Source organism: Poecilia formosa, unplaced genomic scaffold (genome assembly GCF_000485575.1).
Source record: "Poecilia formosa unplaced genomic scaffold, Poecilia_formosa-5.1.2 Scaffold208, whole genome shotgun sequence".
Classification (NCBI taxonomy): Eukaryota; Metazoa; Chordata; class Actinopteri; order Cyprinodontiformes; family Poeciliidae; genus Poecilia; species Poecilia formosa.
The window spans coordinates 880,535-903,569 of NW_006800147.1; the positions used below are offsets into that span (position 1 = coordinate 880,535).

At 37.5% G+C, this 23,035-nt stretch overlaps 1 protein-coding gene across 2 annotated transcripts in view; it reads right to left on the reverse strand.

Moving 5' to 3' along the window:
* glis1a (GLIS family zinc finger 1a) overlaps positions 1-23,035 on the reverse strand; it is a 41,151-nt gene that overhangs the window by 7,299 nt on the left and 10,817 nt on the right. Inside the window, exons 2-6 of one of the 2 annotated variants that reach the window (XM_007567428.2) lie at positions 15,922-16,964; positions 8,947-9,108; positions 6,210-6,323; positions 2,856-2,982; positions 932-1,088 (exon numbers count right to left, since the gene is read on the reverse strand). In XM_007567428.2, the coding sequence (XP_007567490.1) occupies positions 932-1,088; positions 2,856-2,982; positions 6,210-6,323; positions 8,947-9,108; positions 15,922-16,794 (1,433 nt within the window). In that variant the 5' untranslated portion in view covers positions 16,795-16,964. Of the gene's footprint in view, positions 1-931; positions 1,089-1,863; positions 2,703-2,855; positions 2,983-6,209; positions 6,324-8,946; positions 9,109-15,921; positions 16,965-23,035 lie in introns of those variants that run through there. The other variant, XM_016679341.1, reaches the window with a different exon arrangement.

A 23,035-nucleotide genomic window follows, 5' to 3' on the forward strand; every position in this document is an offset into this window, starting at 1 on the left:
GTTCATGTTTCTGATTGGCTCCCAGTCAAACGCATCAAGCTACTTTGCTTCTCCAGCTAGCATAGTCAAATTTACAATGAGAAAAATACCTCATGCCTAATTAAAATTAAAATTGTTTAGAAGTATTAGAGCTAAATGGATGTAAAAATGATTAAATAATGAGTAAAAATACATTTCTTAACATATTTTGCACCATTGTCTGTGAGTTTGTTGGTCAGAAGCTAATGCTGTTTGGGGAAAGGTTTGGGAACTCCTGTTATTTCCCAACAAACAGCCATGACTAGTAATATATCGGCAATAAAAGTCGGTTTACATGCAAAAGCTTCAAAACCCAAAGTTTTGAGGCCGTAATCTCCAGGAACTAACCTGAAAGTTGCGTAGAGGTTTAGAAAAAAGAAGCGAGATGAAAGTTTATTACTCTGTCTATTCTTCTGCATCCCACATACCTGGCAGGCGTTTGGCTCAAGCGTCCAGTTTTGGGGGATAGATTCAGGACAATGGACTGCTTTAAGTGCAGACACACAGAGGAGCTATTTTTAGCGTAAGCATAAAATACCTCTGCATGCCCAATGCCAAAACAAAATCCAATTTGGCTCAGTCGTCTTAGGTTTGCAGAAGAAATCCCAGCTACTTCAACCTTTGCCAGACACCACAAGGGATAAGAGGTAAACCATGTTTTCTCTGCTTTTTGAAGATTTAAGCCTGCCTCTGGGTGCATGATTAAATGTAATTAAAGTGCTCTGTTTTCCTGGGAAAAATCTGAGATAACAGTAGTAAAAAGTTAAAATATTGTGACGTTCACCATGTCATCCAAGAGGCTTAAGCCCAGAAAAACAACAGCAATAAAAAACAAACGACAGCTATCACTGCAAACAAATGAAATGTTCAGCATCTTTAAACGAGTAAGAATAGCTTTTGAAGTTACGCTCACCCGTCCCTCATTGTGCCCAGGCTGGTCAGTGACGATACGGGACTGTTGGCATCAAAGTTGCCCTCCAGGCCGGGGTAACGGGAGCGGCTGTCTGCAGATGGAGGCATCAGCTCTGGGTTCCTGCTGCTGTGAGACGAGCTTCGGTTTGAGTATACACCTGAAACAGAGCCACAGGTATTTTTAGAAACGTACTACAACTGAACGCAAAGAAAACTGGATTCTAGTTTTGGATTCGGTTTAAAACTAGTTTTAAAACATTGAGCTGGAGACTTAAAACTAAATCATATCCTCCAGTCTAACTACTTCTGTAAGCTGTCAGGTAATGGATTAATCCATTATTTAATTATAAGTTCATAATAAATTTTTATAAGTTAGGTTTCAAAAATGCGAGCAAACAACTTCTAACTTTAGCTAGAAGCAATATTACAGATGGCTTTTAATGCTTATGGTTAAATTTGTGCTCCTTTGACCATTGTCTATTAGCTTCCAACAGCTAAAACGTACCCACTACGCTACATAAACAAAAAACTGCTTTTCTGCTAACTTTCAATGATGCTTACGGCTAACTAACTAATCTAATAATAGTATTTATGTTAGGTTTCATCAATGTTAACAAATAATTGCTGACTTTCAACTCTACTAGCTGTTAACAGTTATCCGCTGACCATTAACCATACTGGTGTTAGCTTTGAAATAGGCTAACAGTTATCCACCATGCTGCAATAACAAAAAACTGTATTTTATTTACTTTAACAATACTAGCTGCTAACTACATCGTCCAATTCTGAGAGGTGTCAACAATTCTAACAAAAGACTGCTAGCTGCTTTAGCTACGTCAGTATTTGTATTAGCATTCAACTATTCTAACAGCTAACAGTTAACTGCTTGTGTTAGCTGTGTTTTTACCTTAAGAGTGCTAACTGCTAACTACATAATCTAAAAATAGCATTTCTGTGATGTTACAACAACAAATAACTGCTAACTGCTTTAGCTACGTCAGTATTTCTGTTAGCTCTCAGCTACGCTGTCATTAACCACATCACAATGCCGCATCAGCAAATCCCTTTAAAAAAACAGCTTATGTCAGCAGATAGAATAAAGAAGACCGATCAGATGTAACTGGGCTTAATGCAAACGCAAACAGTACACAGTTTGCACAACCAATATTTCTGCTGAAGATCAAGGAAATAAACTATTTTGAAGAAAGAAGCAGCCTGAAGGCTTCAGAGCCACCTTTGCAGATAATGTTAATACAAAAACATCTTTTTTTCATGTTTATATGTCATAAACTGGATCCTAAACACTTTGAGTTCATGCAAAGTTTATGAAGCCAGCAAAAAGCATACATAATGTACTGAGAAGAAAGGTTCCTGACTCTGTTTGTCCACTTCTGATAAGGACAAAGTCCTCCTGGGATTGTTTCTGAATTAAACACTGACACGCTTGTTTTGCCCTGAATAAACATAGCTCGCAGTGTGCCGTTTGAGGCTTTTCCCTCAAAGTCCTTGGAGTAAAACTGCAAGTAGTCTGAAGTAATAGACATGGACAGCTCTCCTGGACACACTCTCCTTTCCTTTGCCAAGTCAGCCTCAGTATCCCTGACAGCTTCTTGATCCACATTCAGCCATTGAAGGAGGGGAAAAAATAGAGCTTGGCGCAAAACCTGGCGTTGGAGGAGCTGGAAGAGCGGGCGGAGTGAGGGAGGCCTGCTCGCTCGCTCGCCCGCGTTCAGCGCCCGGTAATTGGACAAGGTAAACACCGGCGCGATGAGCTATGGTAGCAGGAATGAGACGGGAGGGAGCGGAAAAGGAGCGAATGAGGCGATGGGAGAAAATGAAAGGCAGCTTGAACAGCCCAGGTGTTTGAGCGGTTACAACATCTCTTTGTTGGAGGGTAAACACAGACGCTTGCTACTGTTTCGTACCTGTGAAGTCATCCAAGGCTGGTAGAGGCGAGCTGTTTTCCTGGTGGGAGCAGGCCGAGCTGTGGAGATGCTGCCTCGCCAAGCAGTCACTCAAAATGTCCGATTCCAACACGGTATGCACATGAGCCTGCGAGTAAGACACAATGCAGATGTTCGGCCTTAACGACGGAGCTGCGCTTTTATGTTGCATGTGAAGGAATGAGAGTAATTACGGCGCTTTTCCACTTCTCTCACGGTATAGCCACAAGTATTTTATTGAGATTTCATGTTGTTGGAGTAAAAGGAAGATTATACTTGTTTTCTTAAACATTTTTTACATGTACAAATATGAAAATGTGACATATTAATATTCAGAATCAATCAGATTAATTGTGTTCAATCATTTATTGAAATAATCATCAACTAATTTAGTTATGGGTAAATTGTTAACTGCAGTATACGAACTCTAAAAAGGCCATTTGAAGAAAGAACAACACATTCAATTCAGCCAAAACTGCCCAAAAACACACTAGAGGTGGACAATATGGCTGAAAACCCACGATATAAGCGTTCCATATCAGCTAATATTGATAATTATTGATTATATATATCTTTAAATATTTAAAATATTGCCAAACTGGTGGTGTGACCTTTCCTCTTTCATCCACAGTTTTCACTCCACATCATTGTTGTTTATTTATAGACAGTTATGAGGCAAAGAGGCAGAACCTGAAACTGCAGCTGTGCAAGTTACTCAGCAGGTTGTTGCTCGGCAACCACAGAATGAGTTGCTAGGTAACCAAAGAGAAAGAGAATGGGTTGATTCCACCAACTTTCCTTAGTGTTAGTATTATCTAGTGATTTTTAATCACGTGTTTATCTCACGTTACTGATTTACTGTCCAGACCTAAAACTTATATACATTTTACATTTAAGTGAAAAATAAAACCGTCTTTGTCTGCAAATATCTTCTACCCAAAACTATTAAGCACCTTTTTTAATCAAATTTTTAATCAGCTAATCCAAAAAACAGATTGGCGCTATACACTGTACTGATATTAGGTTGAGCAGAAAGGGTTGAGTTTTTCACATATTGATGTTAGAAGAATTTTTTATCATTTTTTAGCATCATTTCTAGCAAATGATCAAGTGTACACGAAAGAAATGCTCCGTTGCTGCATTTTAGGCAATAAAATATTTATTTTATTATTTTAAAATGAATTGTGTTTAATTGCATTTGTTTCTAATTTTGTATAAAATAAGCATAGGCAGTTATGCTCGACCTCAGTCCTGAACTCGGCCGTCACAGGTCTGCAGAATGTGGCATATTTTTTTAGCCGATTAATCGGTTATTGGCTAGAATAAGTGATGGAATAATCATTTACTAAAATAATTGTTGGTTGCAGTCCTAATTGGGTTTTGAACCACTGAGTTTCTCTCTTTAGAAATGATATTTGAAAAGTTTCCTTATTATAGTCAGTCATTATTGCCCCAGGTCTGACCCGTAAAGCGCTGAAGTGTAAACGTTGAGGTAGGGGGCGTGGCCAACAGCAGCTGATTTGAATTTAAAGTGACAGAGTCCCTAAAACAGCTCGTTCTGAAAGGAGGTCAATAGGCAGGACTGACCAGACTAAGATCTCATTATCTAATAATTATTTTATCCAAAATATTTAATAAATATGTTTTATTTAGCCCATAAACTTATCCTAATCTGTTCAAGGAAAAGTAATAGGTCTCCTTTAAAGTTGCAACTTGGCAAAATGTGTAAAAGTATAAAGTATGAATACTTTTACTGCCTCATAGTGGAGAAATTCAGGTGCATCAGCAGCATAAAGACAAGCAGATTCACACATAAGGTCAAAATGTATTATCAATATATGTAAAAAAAAAAACTAGATTAGTAATACTATTATACAAAAACATACTGTGCAGTTATCAGAAGTTGAGATATTCTACTCAATCCAACGGATGTGCAACAGAGCGTAATGACTTTTAAAATGAATTTTATGTGCATGTGTATTGACCATTAAAAAGACAGCAGGCTATTTACAATGTCGGTGCACAACAGAAAAACAGATGTGCAGTAACAGCAGAAAAGCGTGCATGTAAAAGCTGCAGCGTCTAATTTGTGTGTTTAGGCCACGCAGTTCCCAAGCAGTTCCAACTGAAAGGGACCGACTTTGATTACATACAGTAGATCAATAGAAAGCACATTTATTTTCATGTTCTACTGTTCATTTTTCCACGTATATGAGGCCTGGTTCTCGTTTCGTGTTGTGCTTCGTCCTCATGAGGAACAAAATCCAGAAATCCTGTCAGGCAAGTCGGTCCAAGATGTTTGAATAAAATAAAAGCAGGACAATTTACTTTATTATCGTCCGTTAACAGAACATCCCTGAGGACTTTCCGAGACGTTTAACTGACAGAGGAAGCTCTCAGCCACTGCCAAAGAGCTAAGCATGTATAATCAGCGGAGAAAATGCGCCCAAATCAATGTTTATGAAGATACAAGCTTCAATAGCTCGGTCACATAAGCTTTAGGAATATTGTAACCGTGGGGAGATTTTAAAGTGAATGTTTATGAAGTGTGTGTTTCAAAGTTTTATTTAGCCCCAGAGGGTTTACTGCAGCGCAGGGTGTGTTGGCTTTGTCATAACACTGAAGCACATGTTGTTCTGTTTAAACCAATAAGGCATCTGAAAACGCACCAAACGCAGTGTCACTCATGGTCCACGGAAAACAAACAAAGCCCAGATAACGCAGAACAATAGACCCACTATTCCGACTTCCAGAGAGTTTGGGTAATAGTTTTGTTTTATTTCATCCTACTGAATAATAAACATGTTTTCCTCGTGTTGCTGATCTCCATCTCCTCAGCACGACAGACCTGGAGCCTCTTGGCTTTCTTTGAAAGTTACATAAAAACGAATATTTGCCAGGGGCGCGGCGGCGGTGCAGGACTGAAGCTCAACCTCAGTCCTGAACTCGGCCGTCACAAGCCCAAGACTCGACCTGATGGCTTTTACTGCACGTCCCCCCTCCTCTCTCTCTTTACCCACTTTCCTGTCTGATCGCTTCAAGTAAAGGCCAATAAAAAATTTAAAGTTTAAAAATAAAAAAGATATTTGTCTTTATGATTTAGGAACAATTCAATCTTAAAATGTTGATGGATGAACAGAGGAATAGATGGATGGATGGATGGATGGATGGATGGATGGATGGATGGATGGATGGATGGATGGATGGATGGATGGATGGATGGATGGATAAACATGGGTGATTTTTGTGCCTCTTCTAAGCTGATTTCTGTTTCAGTTATATTGTGTGTTTTCCATGCTGAAGATCAGGGGAGTGATGTGGGGCGACTGCGGGTACCTTGACCTCTCTCTCCTGCAGGCCCTTGGCAGAGTGAGCTTTAACGTGTTTCCTTAACGAACTGGGATCGGTGTAGCGCTTGGTGCATCCGGGGATCTGACAGGCGTACGGTTTCTGTCAACAAAAACACGACAAGGAAAAATCAGAAAACTGCAACAAAACTGATGTGCAGGCTACTTTATGTTGTAGTTTTGATTATTAACAGTATTATAGATTAAAGAATATCCACATCAACACATCTCGCATAAAGATTTAGGACGAATATGGAGAGGTTTGTGCTCAGAAAAAGGAAACGCTGTGCAGCGTATTTACCTTTCATCTGAAAGCTTAAAGGGAGAAAAGCAAGAGGAGAATTCAGAAACATTTATATGATCATTTTAAAGCTTCATTTGTGTTTACAGGAAGTAAAATAAAGCAGAAATTAGTGCTTAGTGAACAATGCAAGTTACAAAAATAAAAATGAATCTCTGTTATGTTTTTAAATAGACAAACAACTCAAATAATTAAATTGTCTTTCTCTGTTTAATTTAAAACCCAGCAGTAATTTACATTTATTCACATATACGGCTGAATAATATGTCATATCACAATATCAGTGTGTGAATGAAACAAAATAAAATGAATAAATTCATGAAAAACAAATGTAAGCAGAAAAAAATGTAATAAAATAGAAAAAATAATCGAACATTAAAAATAAAACCTTCATATTCAGTCATTATTTTATTCTTGATGCAGTAAAACTTTCTATAAATTACACATCTAAACCAAACATGTTTTAAAACCAAATGTCGCTACAAACGTCTTGCTTTATAGCAACATTTCATATTATTAACATTTAAATAATTCACATCTTTCTGTTTTCAGATACTTAACATGCTTGTGTTGTTTATATTTAAATATAAATTCAAGGCAACACAAATAAAACTGATAGATAAAAAAACTAACTTTACATTCTCTTCATCTGATTAAATTTCTGTGCTTCTCGGAAGGCGAGTTGAAGTGAAATTATTATAATTTTTCATTATTTCATACTCAAAATGGATGAGTAAAGCACCGTTCGTTCATATTTTACTTAAAATGATTGAATTTTGTCAAATTAATTGATCAGAACAAAACACAACAAGTGAACAAAAACATATTTAACAACAATGTTTACATGTCAGCTCATTTTACTTTAAATGTGGAAAATATAGAGAATAATTACAGCTTTAAAATGATTTGGAAGCGCCAAAAATCTAAGGAAGACAAGTTTGAATAATCCAAATTTCTCTGACTTTATGAGCAGCAGTCGTTTGTTTACTTTACGTTTCTGAGCGTCTTTAAATTATGGGGAATAAAAATTCCTTTGTCATAAAATTACACCAGCACAATTCAAGTTGTTTTATTAAACTTAAAGTTTAAAAAAATGGTTGTTATTCTTATATTCGACAATTACTTACATGCAGACATTCCTTTGCTGGGCCTCCAAAATGGCGCCAGAAGTGTCTGATTCTTGATTTGTGACGCAACCAAGAAACCGCCATTAGCCAGCGTGAAACCACAAGAGGGAGAGACCAGCTTTCTGGTCCTGCTGTAACAACAACAGAGTGCGACATCTCATCTGTGTAATAAGAGCTCTGATTCGCTGGATTACAGCTAAATCCTCATTGCTTGTCAGCAGGAGTAAAAATAACTGCAGGCTTTGGGAGTAAATCCACAGAAAGTCTGCAGAGCAACGTTTCCACTGAGCTGAGACCGTATATCAGGCGGAGACGGGGAGCAAGAGGCGCAGCGGCTCTTTAAATTAAACCGGATTTATATGTGTGTCTTGGAAATGCGCTCTCAACTAATTCAATTATCATTTGGAAAATATATGAAGCCGTAAAATAAAGTTACGTGTAAAAGCATATGCATTAAAGCCAAAAAACTACAGTTTTCTATCATTTACATGGTCAGGTTTATATAATCGTTTCCTTTTTGTTGTGATATTTATCTACAGAGCAGTATGTAACTTTTATTAAAAAATATTTTTTAAGTATTTGTTGAAACTATCACTATGATGTGACAGACAATCTGAAAAAATTGAGCTTTTCCAACCAATCAGAGCCAGGAGGCGGGTCTTAGCGCTGTCAATCACCCTGCATGTGGCGCTGCTCACCAAGTTTATTATAGTTAACTAAAATGACAAAATAACAGAAATTGAAATTGTGAAAACATTTTTGTTTAACTGAAATAAATAAAAACGGAAATTAATGAGGAAAAATTATAACTAATTGGAACTATATTATGCCTTTGCAAAAAGTAACTAAAATATACTCAAATTGTAGATATTGTTCTTCATTTTTGTGTTTATAAATCTATTTACTAGCCTGAAATAATCACCCCAAACAGCAACGAAAAACCCAAAACCATTATAATCCTTTCTCATTATAATCCCATTGCTCTCTGTTACGCTGCAGCTAGCATAGCCGTTTTCCTGCAACGATGATGGTTTTCTGCTAGCAGCACATTTAGCAGCGCATTCACGAGGTTGACTGACAGCATTAAGACCCGCCTCTTGGCTCTGATTGGTTGTTTCTGACCAGGAGAGATGCATTTCTTCAGACGACAGCAGTAGTTCAGCAGAGGTGAAGGAAATCGATCTTTTCACAGTTTATCTGTCTCATAAATATGTAAAAAACATTTTTTAAATAAAAGTTGCGTACTGCAGCTTTACGTGTCAGAGCAGTTGGTGAGGTGAGTGCATGTGCTGACTGACCGTGTCCAGGTGGGTGCGCTGGTGTTTGGCCCGGTCACTGGAGTTGCTGAAGGCCTTCATGCAGCCTGGATGCTGGCAGATGTACGGTTTTTCTCCTGTGTGGCTCCGCAAGTGGATCTTCAGGTTCTCCAGACGTGAAAATGCTTTGGAGCAGCCTTCGAACTAAAACAAACAAAAAAAAGATGAAGGGGAAAGAAAAAAAAAGGACAATACTCAGTTGCGTACAATTACATTGCGCAATTACAAATCGGAGAGAAAAACTGTTTTTGCGCTTCATGTGCTTTGATTGCTTCCAGGAAAATAACTTGAACTGTACTCTTGTAATTTTATGATGAAGAGTTTTTTATTCCCTAAAATTTAAAGGCACTCAGAAATGAGAAATAAAGAAAGTTGTGGCAGACCTCCTGTTCATGTCGCAGCTCTCTGCTTAGGACCACCTGGTAGGATTTGATCTGTCAGTTCTTCAGATTTGATCTATTTGTGAAGCTAAACAGTTTGATAAGATGGAAAACTATTATAAAATATTATTTGCAGCTTTTGTGAGTTGATTTAATAAGATTTACAATTGATTCTAAAAAAAATCTATAAAAAATAAATATTAATTCACATTAGTTGATGATATAAGCCTGAAAACAATGTAAACAGAGTAAGAAAATTGTTGAGAGGTTATTATTTTCCATGCTGTATTAATGTTTGCATCATTACATAAATTGAGATCAGCAATCTTCTAGTACTCTGGGATCAATTGGTAGAGCCTCCATTCTCCAAACTCAAAATAGAGCCTATAATTATATGTATCTACGGATATTCACCACCACAACCTTTATATTTATTGATGTTTTTTAAGTTTTATAAGGTAAAACTCTCTTGAATGATATTAAACACAGCTGGAATGACTCAGAATTTGAAGATTAGTTTAATTTATCATATTATTCTTCATACAATAACTCATAAAAACATAATTTTTGGTTGTTATAAAAAAATTAAAGCACATAATGAATTTGTTTGACTCACTAATGACAAATTGTACATAGAAATGACGTAAAATAAAACAGCAATTTATCTTAGTATCATCGTCCCTTTGATATTATATTGTAAAATAAAAACAAACTTTAATCTTTTTATGTTTTAAAAAGTAAATATTTCAAATGAACCAATTAATTAAGTTACTTTTTAATGGAAATGGATCACAATTAAGTGAAATAAACCAAAAACACACACAAGTGGTTCTCTGGACTAAATCCAGACAAGAAGCAAACATCACCTTCAGCAGTTAATTTTTCATACTTAAGTTTATAATGAAGAACTTTGTTAAGATGACAAATTAAGCAGCAGAGAGTATTTGCTTTTGAAAACCACTGGTAATTTCTTGGAATAAGGGCTTCAAACCTCTTCAAGGTGCGAGTCTGAGGGCAGGAAGAACGGCTTTCATCTAAACTGTTTTCCTTCCAAACATTCACTCCAGGTTTTATTAGTTCCCACTAATGACTCTGTAAATGTCACTCACCTCATTTATTTTAATAAGTCTTTACGTAAAAAAAATATCCCACTACATCACGATGATTAATTAATACAAGGCCTGAAACCACCTGAATATAAAAATACAGTTCAGACCGCATGTAAACAGATGAATTCCTGAGAAACTTCCAGCTTTCAAGAAGCTGCAGATTTGAGGCTCCAAAGCTGTAAAAACAAACGTGACTTTAACACATATATTAACAAAGAAAGTTTATGTTTTAAACTTCCAACTGATGCTTTTAAAAATGTAGCCTTTCTGAATACATTGAATTATTTCACTGAATACAAAAACAAATTTTTTTTAAACGAAGCTTCTTCTCGTGTTTCTACCTTATAAATCTAGATACAGATTGATGCTACTAGTCAAAGATTAACTTATAAAGAAACATTAAAGACAGTTTGAAAGTAAAGCTAAATGTATTCATGTTTAGAAAATCAATTAAGTTTACTTATTTAGTGCCAATTTATTTTAAAAAATCACAAACAATCAATTCACTCATGTCATACAGATAAATTTAAGTAACTAGACTTTGCAGCTAAGTTCAGTTTACAGCTAAAATTGTTAAAAGAAAATTATCCAAGGAAACCCAGCAAGCTAAATTCTAATAAAATCTAGTTTTAGCTGCCAATCTCTGGTTGATTTGACACAATTACCCTTTAAAATCTGCAGTGTAAGAAGCAAATCTAGAGCCAAATGGTAACACTGAACAGGTAATGTTCAGTAAAACTCAATTCCTGTAAGCAAATTATTACTTACCACATAAAATTGAATGGAAGTTACAAGGTAACAGAGTAATAAGTGTCATAATTTAATTTAATGGCATGGACATAGAAACGGGAAAACAAATAAACAAATTAAAATGTCTAAATATAAACTACACATCGCCTTCTCAGTGTGTTACAAACATAAAATAATTTCATTCCTGGCGTTCTGCACTATAAGACGCACTGTCGGCTTTTGAGGAAATTGAAGGTTTTTAGGTGTGCCTTATAGTGTGGAAAATACGGTAAATGGCAAAGGATGTAACCATAGACATAATATAAGAATATACGCCTCATAAATTACCGCTGGTAATCAGGTGTATCACCGGAGTTAGCGTGTGTACGCTCATGGTGCGTTTAAAGACGACTCGGAAAACCTGTTACCATTATAACGGAACAGAGGGCACGGAGGACACTAGTATATTCCCCGTCCGTTACACCTTACGGACAAACGATATGAGCTATACAATCTGTTTTCTGTTTTCACTCCACGCCATTGTTTTTTTTGTTGTTGTTTTAAGGCAGTTATGAGTCATGGTGGCGAAATCTGAAGCAGCTACTGGGCAAGTTACTTAGCAACAGGTTGTTGCTAGGTAACCACAGAGCGGGTGAGTTAGCTGATTCCACCAACCTTATAGCCATCAGAGATTGAGCAGCTAAAGGCTTTTCTCTGCCTACGTCATTATGCGGTTTTTGATCGTAGTTCAGTTAAATTATTGAACACTGATATTGATCACATGCTTATTGATTTCTTTTGCACAGCCATAGATGCACAGTGTCAAAACTTGATACTTTTCTAGACTCAAATTTCCAAAGTTCTCACAAATTTTTAGCTCAGTTTTTTAAAGTGTGAATACAAGAATTAAAAGTGGACAGATATTTTTACAGTGGTCAGGTTCCAGACTTTTTCTGCTGTGTTTACAATTTTACTTTTTAATGAGTTTCAGAAAAAGCCATCATTCTTGGGAGTTATACATAATTCTTGTACATGTACAAAAACAATTCTGCATAAATTCACAGAAATCTAACAGAGGTGTGAGCAATCTTTTCCGGCCACAGAAATATAAAAGTTTCTTCTAAGGTATTTCCTGCTAATGGGATAATTGTTGGTGTACCCTCACGGTATTCTCACTGCTGTCCAATAAATCATAACAGGAACATTTTGGATTTAAAAACTCTTTGGGGACTAGTGTTTACAGCCTGAATAACACCTGCCGACATTACAGGCTGGTAAATAATTTAGAATACGTTAATAAACACTGAGCACATTCATGCGAGACATTCATTTTCCACTGCAGCACCAGTGGTGACTTCACCGACATGTCCAAGTCACAACAGTTGATTAAAATGAAATCACGTTATTCGTTTAGCTCAAGCGTGACCGGTGAATAATTTTTGGTGTTGATGTAGATTTAATATTAATCCAGAGCAATACATTTATGAGCGGGCAGTGGCGCAGGACACAGTAATGAAGTGATTCAGTTAAATAGGAAGCATGTGAAACCTTTTAAATGAATTATTAATCAGAGTTCTGGGCTGATGACAGAGGGGAATAACAGAGTGGCTCTCAGAGAGGGGGATTTGGTCGTCCTGCTGCAGATGTGATGAAGAGAATGACTGATGACATGATTGATGAAGAGCGACACTCTTGGCTCTGAGGCAGAAACCTTACACGTACTATTTCTAAAACATGATGCGGTCTGCTTTACTCTTCATCTCTGTGCTTTTTTTAAAAGTTAAAATACTGAAGCCGAACACTGACATTAATACTGAGAGCATGTATGGACCTGGTTACACATGGATAATGTTTTCTTTCAAATACATACAGAATAAAACAGAAAAAAATGTTTCTCATTGTGTGGAGCACAAACTAAGACCTTGTATAGACGTTACCGGGTCTTTATAAAAGCAAAACTCTCTGCCACATTGTTTAAAAAAATTATATTGTACACACTGGATCGGTTTCAGAAAGGTTTTCAACTACATGAATCCACACAAAGTTAGGGTGCATTCACACCAGCCTTGTTTAGTTCACTTTATTCAAACTCTAGTTCGTTTGCCTGGAAAGTCTGGTTTGTTCAGGAAGTTGTGAATGTGTAACTCTGAGGTTGTTTTGTTTCACATCTGATACAGCTGATATGATTTGCTTCCACACGGCACTGTCAAACAAATCCAGACTAATTGCAAAACCTGTTCCCCTCCTTGCCTGTGGTGGCGCTGCACCAAGAACAACTGAAAAAAACGACACAAAAATCTCAGAAGAAGGCACAGATTATTATCTTCACAAAATGTAAACAAACATGGAGTTATGTCATATTTTAGCAGTTGCAGGATTTCTCTTTTGTCTTTGGCAAAAGATCACAAGTCATTTTTCCCGCCAGCACTAGAGTCTTACGTTTGTTTTGGTTGTATTTACCCAGAATACCCTGCACTGTAGTTCACTTCCTGCTTTTGGTGGTCTCCTGTCCACTTGTTGTTCACATATGAATTCAAACTGTGCCAGAGTTCACTTCAATTGAACAGGGACATAGGTTTGTAGGCAGATCAGAGTTCATTTGTGAATTCACACAACCCCAAATGAACCAGACTTTTTAGACAAATGAACTAGAGTTCAATTAAAGTGAATTAGACATGGTCAGTGTGAATGCACCCTGATACGGACCAAAAAAGCTAACTCTAGTCCGCCTTTGTACTAATGTCTCGGTTTGGTTTAAGTGAACTCTGGTGTGGTTTGAATGCATATGTGAATATCAAGCAGACCGGAGACCAATCCAAAAACAGGAAGTGAACTATAGGACATCGCATTCTGGGTAAATACAACCAAAACAAACGCAAGAGTCTAGCCAAAGACAAAAGAGAAATCCTACAACTACTAAAATCTGATGCAACTCCATTTTTGTTTACATTTCATAAAGAAAGAAGTCGCACACAGGTGTTCTTCAGAGGTTTTTGTGTCATTTCCTTCAGTTGTCCTTAGTGCAGCGCCCCCTACTAGTAAAGGAGGGAAACAGGTTTCTAAAAGGGTTTGCTTTGTTTCATCAAGTGCTGTGTGAAAGCGAACCGCACCAGCTGAAAGTGTAACAAATGTTGCAATTTTAAACCGAATCTACCGGAATACATATGTTATGAATAAAATTTCAGTTAAAGTCATCGTTACGAATTCACTGGTAACTGTTAGGGATGGCTAAGGATTAAGAATAAATGAGGTTACTAAAATGAATGGAAGTCAGTAGAAAGTGATAATATGAGTAGAAATACAAACATGTTTGCATGTTCTTGGGGCAGGCTGCTATTGATTTCTCACCAGAAATTGAACATTTTATCATTTACAAAAAGCTTTATCATTTCTTCAGGTTTTTATTGTTTGTATTAATTCATTACTGTTGATAAAATTTATATTTAATATCTAGATATATTGGGAAAACAACCACTGTTAAAATGGATGACTTTGTGAGCCATTTTAACGACATTACAGGTCACACACTGCCCTGATGTTGAAAGTAATTCACAAGAGAGCGTAAACAGGCACTCCCAAACAAAATCTCCCCATTTTGACCTTTACGTCAGGTCATTTAAAAACCCTGACGGGGCTTGGCTGGTCTGAACCTGCTTTCAGTTCGTCTCCGTTTGTGTCAGACTGATCAGACTGTCTGTTAGACATGCAGATGATCAAACTGTTTCCTCTGCCATGTTTCCCTTACTCATGCATAGAGAGGAAGAAACAGGGCTTTATTGAATGAATGCATGAATGCAGGATGTGTCTGTAGCCCTGAAACAGTTGGAGACGTACAAATCACCTGTTGTTAACAGTAAAATAAAAGCAAAATTAGAGGTATTACTTTTACATAATCTATGCCAGAGTTTTAGAAAACAAACCAAATCACCCTGCAAAAATCTATTCCACATTCTATGGAATAAATACTTTTACATTGGCACTATATTTTTATATTTATATTTATTTCATAGAACATGTCAATATTTTCTAAAGAAGTTTCTGGTATGACAATTCTAAGAGAATATTGATATTTTGTGTGGCATAGCAAGGATTTAGTTGAAGGGGTTTGTCTTACTGTATAATTTGTGATTATTTATATCCCAGCTTGCTTCCTGTTTACCATGCCGTTTTTTGAAAATAAGTTAAGATTTTTTGAAGTCTGGAAATTAACCCATTTCAAAAACCTGCCCCATTACCTAGCAACCCCAGGTAACGAGTTCTGCCCGTTACCTAGCAACCTCAAGGGGAGCTCCAGCACGTTTGGTCAGCTGGTTTTGCTGCTGTATGCACTGTACAATGGCTGCTGGAAAAAACAAGTGTATTGTTGTAGACTTACCACCCAGAAACCATTTTCTGTGTTCTTGTTGGTTGTGAAGGAGGCTCCACTTCTGCTTTTCAAAGATGTACGGTTGTATATTTGCGCATCTATTTGCAGCTATTTTAATTTGTGAGTGTATAAGCTGAGTCGGGGGATGTGGCCAGCAGCATGTTATTTGGATTTAAAGTGACAAGACGCCCTAAAACAGCTCAGTCTGAAAGGAGCTCAAAATGGGAAGAACTGACCGAACTAAAATCTCACTACCTACGAAGGATTTTGTACAAAAAATGTAATGAACATGTTTGGTAAAGCCCATAGACTGATCCTAACCTATTTAATTAAGCACAATAGACCATTTTTAAGGCTAAGAAAGACGACTCACCATGCATTTATTAGGTTTTTCTCCAGAATGGACCCTCATGTGGATAAGCAGCTTGTAGCGAGCGTTGAAGGGTTTGTGCCGTCGGACACAGCCGGTCCAGAAACATGCAAACTCCTCCCCTTTACGCTGGTCGATGTGCACCTTTTCGATGTGCCTCACCAGCTCCTCCTGGCTGCTGTAAGTGGCGCTGCAGTCGATCCAATGACACGACTGCTCCTGCTGGTCCAGCATGAGGTCCGGTCCTGCTGGTCTACTTAGGCTGGGGGACTGGCTTCTGTCCTGAGCATCGTTACCCCGAGGAAGCTGGCCAAGACGGAACAGCTCCCCCTGCTGGTTGGCTATTTGAAACGGCTCCCTTTTACACGGCAAGAAATCATCTGGAGGTTCTTGTTTAATTGAACAGTAATCCTCCTGTAGATTGTGTTGTTGTGATGACACTTTGTGATGGTGATCAGAATAAGGCACGTGTGAGGTAATAATTGAAGATGATGAAGAAGGAGAAACGGATGATGGTAGAGATTCAAAAGATGGAGACTTGGCACAACTGGTTAACATGTATGAAATGGGAAGAGAGGGCTGAGGGTAGCAGCTGACCCTCTGAGTGTTAGTTTTTAGCTCTGTTTGACCTGTAATGACAAAATCCTCCACAGTCTTTTCTAAGTGGGGTCCTGCTGTCTTGCAGCTGAGCAGGGAGTTGGGGTTACATCCCAGCGAAGTCCTGGGAAGGGAGCACAGACCACCTGAATGCAGTGACGGCTGGCGGAGACCCCCAAAGGACAGCGGCGCCTGAAGCTCCTCAACATCCTCGAACACGCTCCCAAAACTGGGCAGGGTGAGCTGCATGTCCGGAGGGCCGAGGTCAGGGGGCCACATACCAGACCGCCAAGAGACCCTGCCAATGAAACCACCTTAGACCGACCTTAGCAATCCACTGGAGGGAAAACCTTCCACAGCGTCCTCCAAACGTGGCGACTGAGTGGACGGCATCTTGCAGAGAGGTAATCTTGTCTCATTTGCTCCAAACTGCAGCTTTGTCACCAACGCTGTGGAAAACACAACACAAAATGATTGATCAAACAAAAGCCTCAGCTGGTACTCAGACATTTACTGACACCTAGGTCTATGACTTTAATCCAACAAGATGGTCGGTTTGAAAAAGGAGGTGGAAAAGTGAGATTCAATAGATTATTACATCACTAACATGCATTAATTGTCAAGTAGAAGACAACTAAAGGAACTAAAATAAGGAACTGAGACAAAAATAATCTGATTTGCACTATTACAACCTGCCTTTAATAAAAAAAAGTAAATATTACTATTTTAGCTTTTATATTTTTTCCTTAAAAATATAAAAGCTCACATATTATTAAAAAGGTTTTGTGGCTCTAGTAGCCTATAATCACTAGTAACTGGAGAGGAAGAGAGGCAGAGAGAGCCTATGCACGGTGTGTCTGCTCCATGTGGCGCCCCCTAAAGGACGTATATTGATACTTAATATCTGTAGAGTTTGAAAGTATGAAACCAAAGTCAAATTTCTTGCACACAATAAATCTGATTCTGATTTTACTCGGAGATTTTACAAAGACTTCTAGTTATTTCCCACCACTCTTCTCTAACGGCCTTAAAGGAGCAGATGTTGCTGTGATTGATCCTCTAGAGAAACACATTTGTCCACGTCGGCTAAGCTGAGTCAGGATTTTCAGAGTGTTATGACTCAGCAGGTGTGGCAGCTTTGACTTTTATGCCTCTTATTTCCATTTTGACTTCAGCAGCAAGTGTTATTTACAACGTCTAGCGACCGCACTGGGGTTTGATTCTATGAAATCTGCTTGTTTACAGACTTGCAGTGGTGGAGACAGTACTTAAACACTGCACTTAAGTAAAAATACAAATAAACAGACAAAAAAAACAGACAAGAATATCATGCAGTTTGTCTACGTATGTATTTCCTTTAATACCTCAATAGTGTGCATGTTTTTATTGTGTTTAACCTCTGTGACACAGCTGACATTTTGACTTGTGATTCTATGCACCTTAATGGAGTTAAATCCATTAAGGAAAATAAAAAGAGGAATGACTTTACCTTTGAAAGTTTTTATTTAACTCAAAGCAAAACCAATGTGTTATTTCAGCTGCAGTAAACACTTTGAAGTAAAAGTTGTCAGCCTAAAAAAAGGACATTAGACACACCTAACTCAGGAATAGGCTCCGTTCATTTTCAGAGATATTTCAACTCCAGTTTGCCACAGTTAAGAAAACACTGTATATCCAACTGTGTAATGTCAATAGTGAACAATATTTTAATTTTCAAAGTGTTGAGCCACATGGAGTCACTTTTTTAACTGGTTAACTCAAATAAGTCATTGATTACTTTCAAATTAATGAATCAAAATCGGAATGGGACATGAATGTGATGTGTTTTGCAACACATTATAGAAATGTAGTGGAGTAGAAACTTTATACTAGAAAGAACAGATACTTAAAGGTGACCTACTATGCTTCCTTGAAGCTATTATGCTTCAAGGAAGCCCATGGACACAAAACACATGTTTTGTGTCCATGGGCTACACAAAACATGTCCATCACATTTTTTCTGCTAAATTATTCTTAGATAATGAGATTTGAATCTGCTTGGTTCTGCGTATTTTGAGAATGAGCTGTTTTAGGGCCTCTTGTCACTTGAAATCCAAATAAGCAGAAGCTTATTTGCCCCCTAACTCAACGTTTACACTCACACTTAAAAATGGCCGCAAATAGATGTGCAATTATACAACTGTAGATCTTTGAAAAACAAAAGTGGAGCCTCCTGCATGAACTACAATAATGCAGTAAGGGGCTTCTGAATGGAAACTAAACATTTGTCTTTTTCAGCAGCCATTGTACAGCGGCAAAACCAGCTGAGCAAATGTGCTGGAGCTCAGCTTGGGTTGCTAGGTAACGGGCAGATCTCCGCTGCGGTTACCGCTTACTTTCCAGACACCAAAAAATATCAACTTATTAAAAAAAAGCAGCATGGCAAACAAAAAGCAACCCTTATTACCCTTTGAGTTCCGATAGTTGTATTTTAAACACATGCTGGAATATAAATAATCACAAAATATAAAACCCAACCCAAAAATGAAGGGGGGGAAAAAACTCAGATTATAAATCCTTTACATAATCCTGGATTGCTGCTAGGGTTACTAGGTAACGGGGCTGGGCTTAGCTGGGGTTGCTAGGTAACGGGGCTTGGCTTGGCTGGGGTTGCTAGGTAACGGCAGAGATTCCATTGATTTTGACGTTACATTTAGGAAGTTTTTGAAACCGCTTACAAAACATTAGCGGCTAGTTGGGTTTTTTTAAGCTCTTATGCTGTTTTTAGAAGCAAAACCCAAATGGAAAAATTTAAATTTAGCCCAAAACTGAAAGTATCCACAGTTAGATCTGCTTAAGCACAGTCCCACCACAGCAGTTTAGGATTAATGAGCAGCGTTGATCCTTAAAACGAGCTCTTCCTCGCTCCTCTCTCAAAAACAGTAGCTCTATTGTGTAAAATGTCCTTCACAGGTTATTGGAGATGACTCCTTCTCCTCCATCTGCCAGATATTGATGATCTAATTTGCAGCCGGATCCTTGCCACGTGTAATTAGTCATCCGAACGCCTCAAACAGGAATCCATGCTGATGAAATCCGGTTGATCCTTTATGAGCTATAAACCGGCACGGCTAAGAGGATGAGTAAGAACACTTCTGTAGTTATATTAGCTGATGATGGAGTCCCTAAGTGTAGGTTCAGGCCCGTGTTTCCTGGTATGCTCTGGTTTAAAGTTTTATGATTCTTCCCGTAAATCGCTGGAGTTCCCCCCACCGGAGTCGCGTAGCAGACCAGTCATGGGAACTGTGGTTAGATCTTAATTAGAGAGGCTGCGATGTGTCTGTGCCTCAGCGAACTCAACGGGATTAATAGCAAAGTGGTTTGGTGTGACTGAAGAATGATAATTGCAAGCCACTACCTGCTGGCTTTGAGAGCTGGAACCAATATTAAGAGTTTTGAGAGGAAATAAAACCATCAGAAGACGAGAAAATACATAATAATCACTCAATTGTTCATAATCGCATCCGATCTCTTCCAGGAATGTATCGGATTTCCAGCTGTAAGTGCAGCTGTGTCTGTTCACCAAAAACACTTTGGTCCTGATCCAGAAAGAAGAGCCAGACAGTGAAACTAAGAAAAGTGTCCCGCAAACCCTGAAGCAAGCCAGCGAGCTCTGTAAAATAGCAACCTCATCTCATGTGGTGCCTTTTAAAGACTCACTTGCTGAGGTTAGCTAAACACAGCTGTGGCATTTCAGGACAAGCTAATGTGTACTTATCTCAACAATAAGCACAAAGGATTCTTTTATATGCTTTCTAGTTTATTTGCAACGTGGGAAGGATCTTTTTTTTGTTGTTGTTGTTTTATTACTGAAACAAACCTAAACCCATAAGAACCAACATTTCTAATTATGATCCTCATAAATTATAATTTATTGGAGCTAGAGTCCAATTCTGGGATTAAAATATGGATTTTTATAGGTCTTCCTGTCTCATAATTAAATGCCTTCTGTAAGGGATTGCTACTCCTCAAACTAACTTTTTTTTATTTTACATTTTATCACATAACCAGTGGTGTCCCCAAGTGGGGGGCCATAGGGGGTCATGGCCTTTTGTGAAAAAAAAAATCTCTCTCTCTCTCTCTCTCTCTCTCTCTCTCTCTCTCTCTCTCTCTCTCTCTCTCTCTCTCTCTCTATATATATATATATATATGCTGGCATTTACAGGCCAGTATATATATTTACTGGCCTGTAAATGCTTTATTTATATATGCCCACAACAATGTATGCTTTATTTCTGCTCAGAATTGACTAATTGTCCTAAATACATGCAGACACAAATAAATGACAAATGTTTTTTAATTCACAGCTGCAGATGATGAAATAATTCATCACTTTAACTCATTCATTCAAAGATAAAACAAATCTGAATCTGATTATAAATTATTACATGTGGTTAAATTAAATCAGCCAAGTATTGGACTAATTTGTGATCAGTTGTCTTGATAAGGTTACATCCTGTTCTGTTTTGTTTTTTACTTTGGTTTGCAACAGCATTTTAAACAACTGAAACTATTTATTTGATTGGACAAACCCCAAGGGAGAATTTAACTTCATGAAATTCACCCAACTAAGTGTTTTATAAAGCCAGCAGTGTAGCAGGTCAATGTTTTCTTTTTGTCCTACATTAATTTTAGCTTCGTCTCCCACCAGATGTTATTTATTTCACCAAATCCAAATGTCACAAACAGCTGTGGTCTCTCAGAATCCAAAGGCATTTTCTCTGGCTGTAATTTACATAAATATACATGAATCTGGGTGGACTTTCACCAAAATGCACGCATAACGCCTCATTTAAATGTGGGCAAAACTGTGTGAGATGCTATTAGACTGTTGGCACTATTTTAGGAGGAGAACTGCCTTTGCGGGAATTAGGAGGACAAGCAAACTGTGGTTTAGACACATTAGTGGAAATATACTCATAAAATTCCCCCAAAGTTTGCAGCTTGAAATTTTTCCCAGAAGCTAAACAGAAAATTAAAGCTTTCATATGACAGGAGCTCAACACTGTTTTTGAAAAAAGCAAAAGCATGAGGAGTTATAGTTAAAATAAAAACATAAAACTAATATTTTAATAAGCAATTAAAGGCAACAATTCTTAGCAGAAGCAAAGTTTTATATTTTAAATTTGTGGTTTTGTTTCAGTATTGTGATATTGTGAAGCTGTTGTTTAAAACCAAATAATTCCCAGATGTCTTATTTATTTTATTAACTTAATTTGTGTTTATAACATGGTTGAAAAGTAGAAGAGTAAACAAAACATTAAAATATAATACAGTGGATCATGAAGCCACCTACAAATAGCTGAAATACTTGAGACCCCCTCTAATAAACACTGTTAAAGCTGCTGTATGTAACTTTTACAAAAAAACATGTTTTAACATATTTGTTAAGACATTTTCATTCTTGTGACATTATAATATGAGACAGACAATCTCTGAAAACATCAAACTCCTCCACCTCCACCCTGAGCTACTATTGCTGTCTAAAAATATGCTCCCAACCCAAAAACAACCAATCAGAGCCAGGAGGAGGGTTTTAGTGCTGTCAATCAACCTCATGTACGCTGCTCAGTGTACTAATGGCAGAAAAACAACTTACAGTTCCAGGAAAACCGTTTATCGATGGCTGTGCTAATTAGCATTCATGGCAGGCCATGTTGTGGTGAACCAGCTGTAACTTAGCAAAGAGCAAGGGGAGTGGGTGAGCATGAGAGTGATTGACAGCGTTAAGACCCTCCTCCTGGCTCTGTCTCATTCAGACAATTTCATTACTAAACCAACTTGAGTGTAACTTCAATTTTTTCCTGCTATCATAGTATGAAGAGGTACATTTAGTACTTCAAAATACAAAACCAAGTAGTTTGGTCTGGTTTCTAGTGTAAAAATCTTAGTATGCTTGAAATAAATTAATTTAAAATGAACTTTTCTGCAAGATATAGGAGATTCTTTTATGTCAATAATTCCTTAACATTGATTTAAAAAAGTATTAGTTCCACTGACACAATATTTAACTTATAACATGGGAAAAATACTCACTTTTTGGTTACCTAGCAACTCACTCACTCTTTGGTTACCTGGCAACAACCACTTGAGTAACTCAGGCATCAGCAGTTTAATGATTCACCACAGTGCCTCATAACTGCTTAAAAATAAAAAAAACAATGGCGTGGAGTGGAAACTGGATAAAACCGGAAAGGTTGACAGCATTTCAGATATCTAAAACAAATCTAAAACAAAAAACTAATCAATAATTACCGATATCGACCAATGTTAAATGCTTATATCATGATACGTTTTTCAGCCATATCGTCAACTGTAGGACAAAATAAGATGAAGGTTTAAAAGTCACATTGAGTCCAACAAAGATCTAACAAACACGGTATCTCAAAGATGTATCATCCATTAGCAAATCATGTTTTCTGTTAAAAACTCTATAGGTTGGTACTTTAATACTGTTTTCTGCTATCTTTGAGCAAAAAAT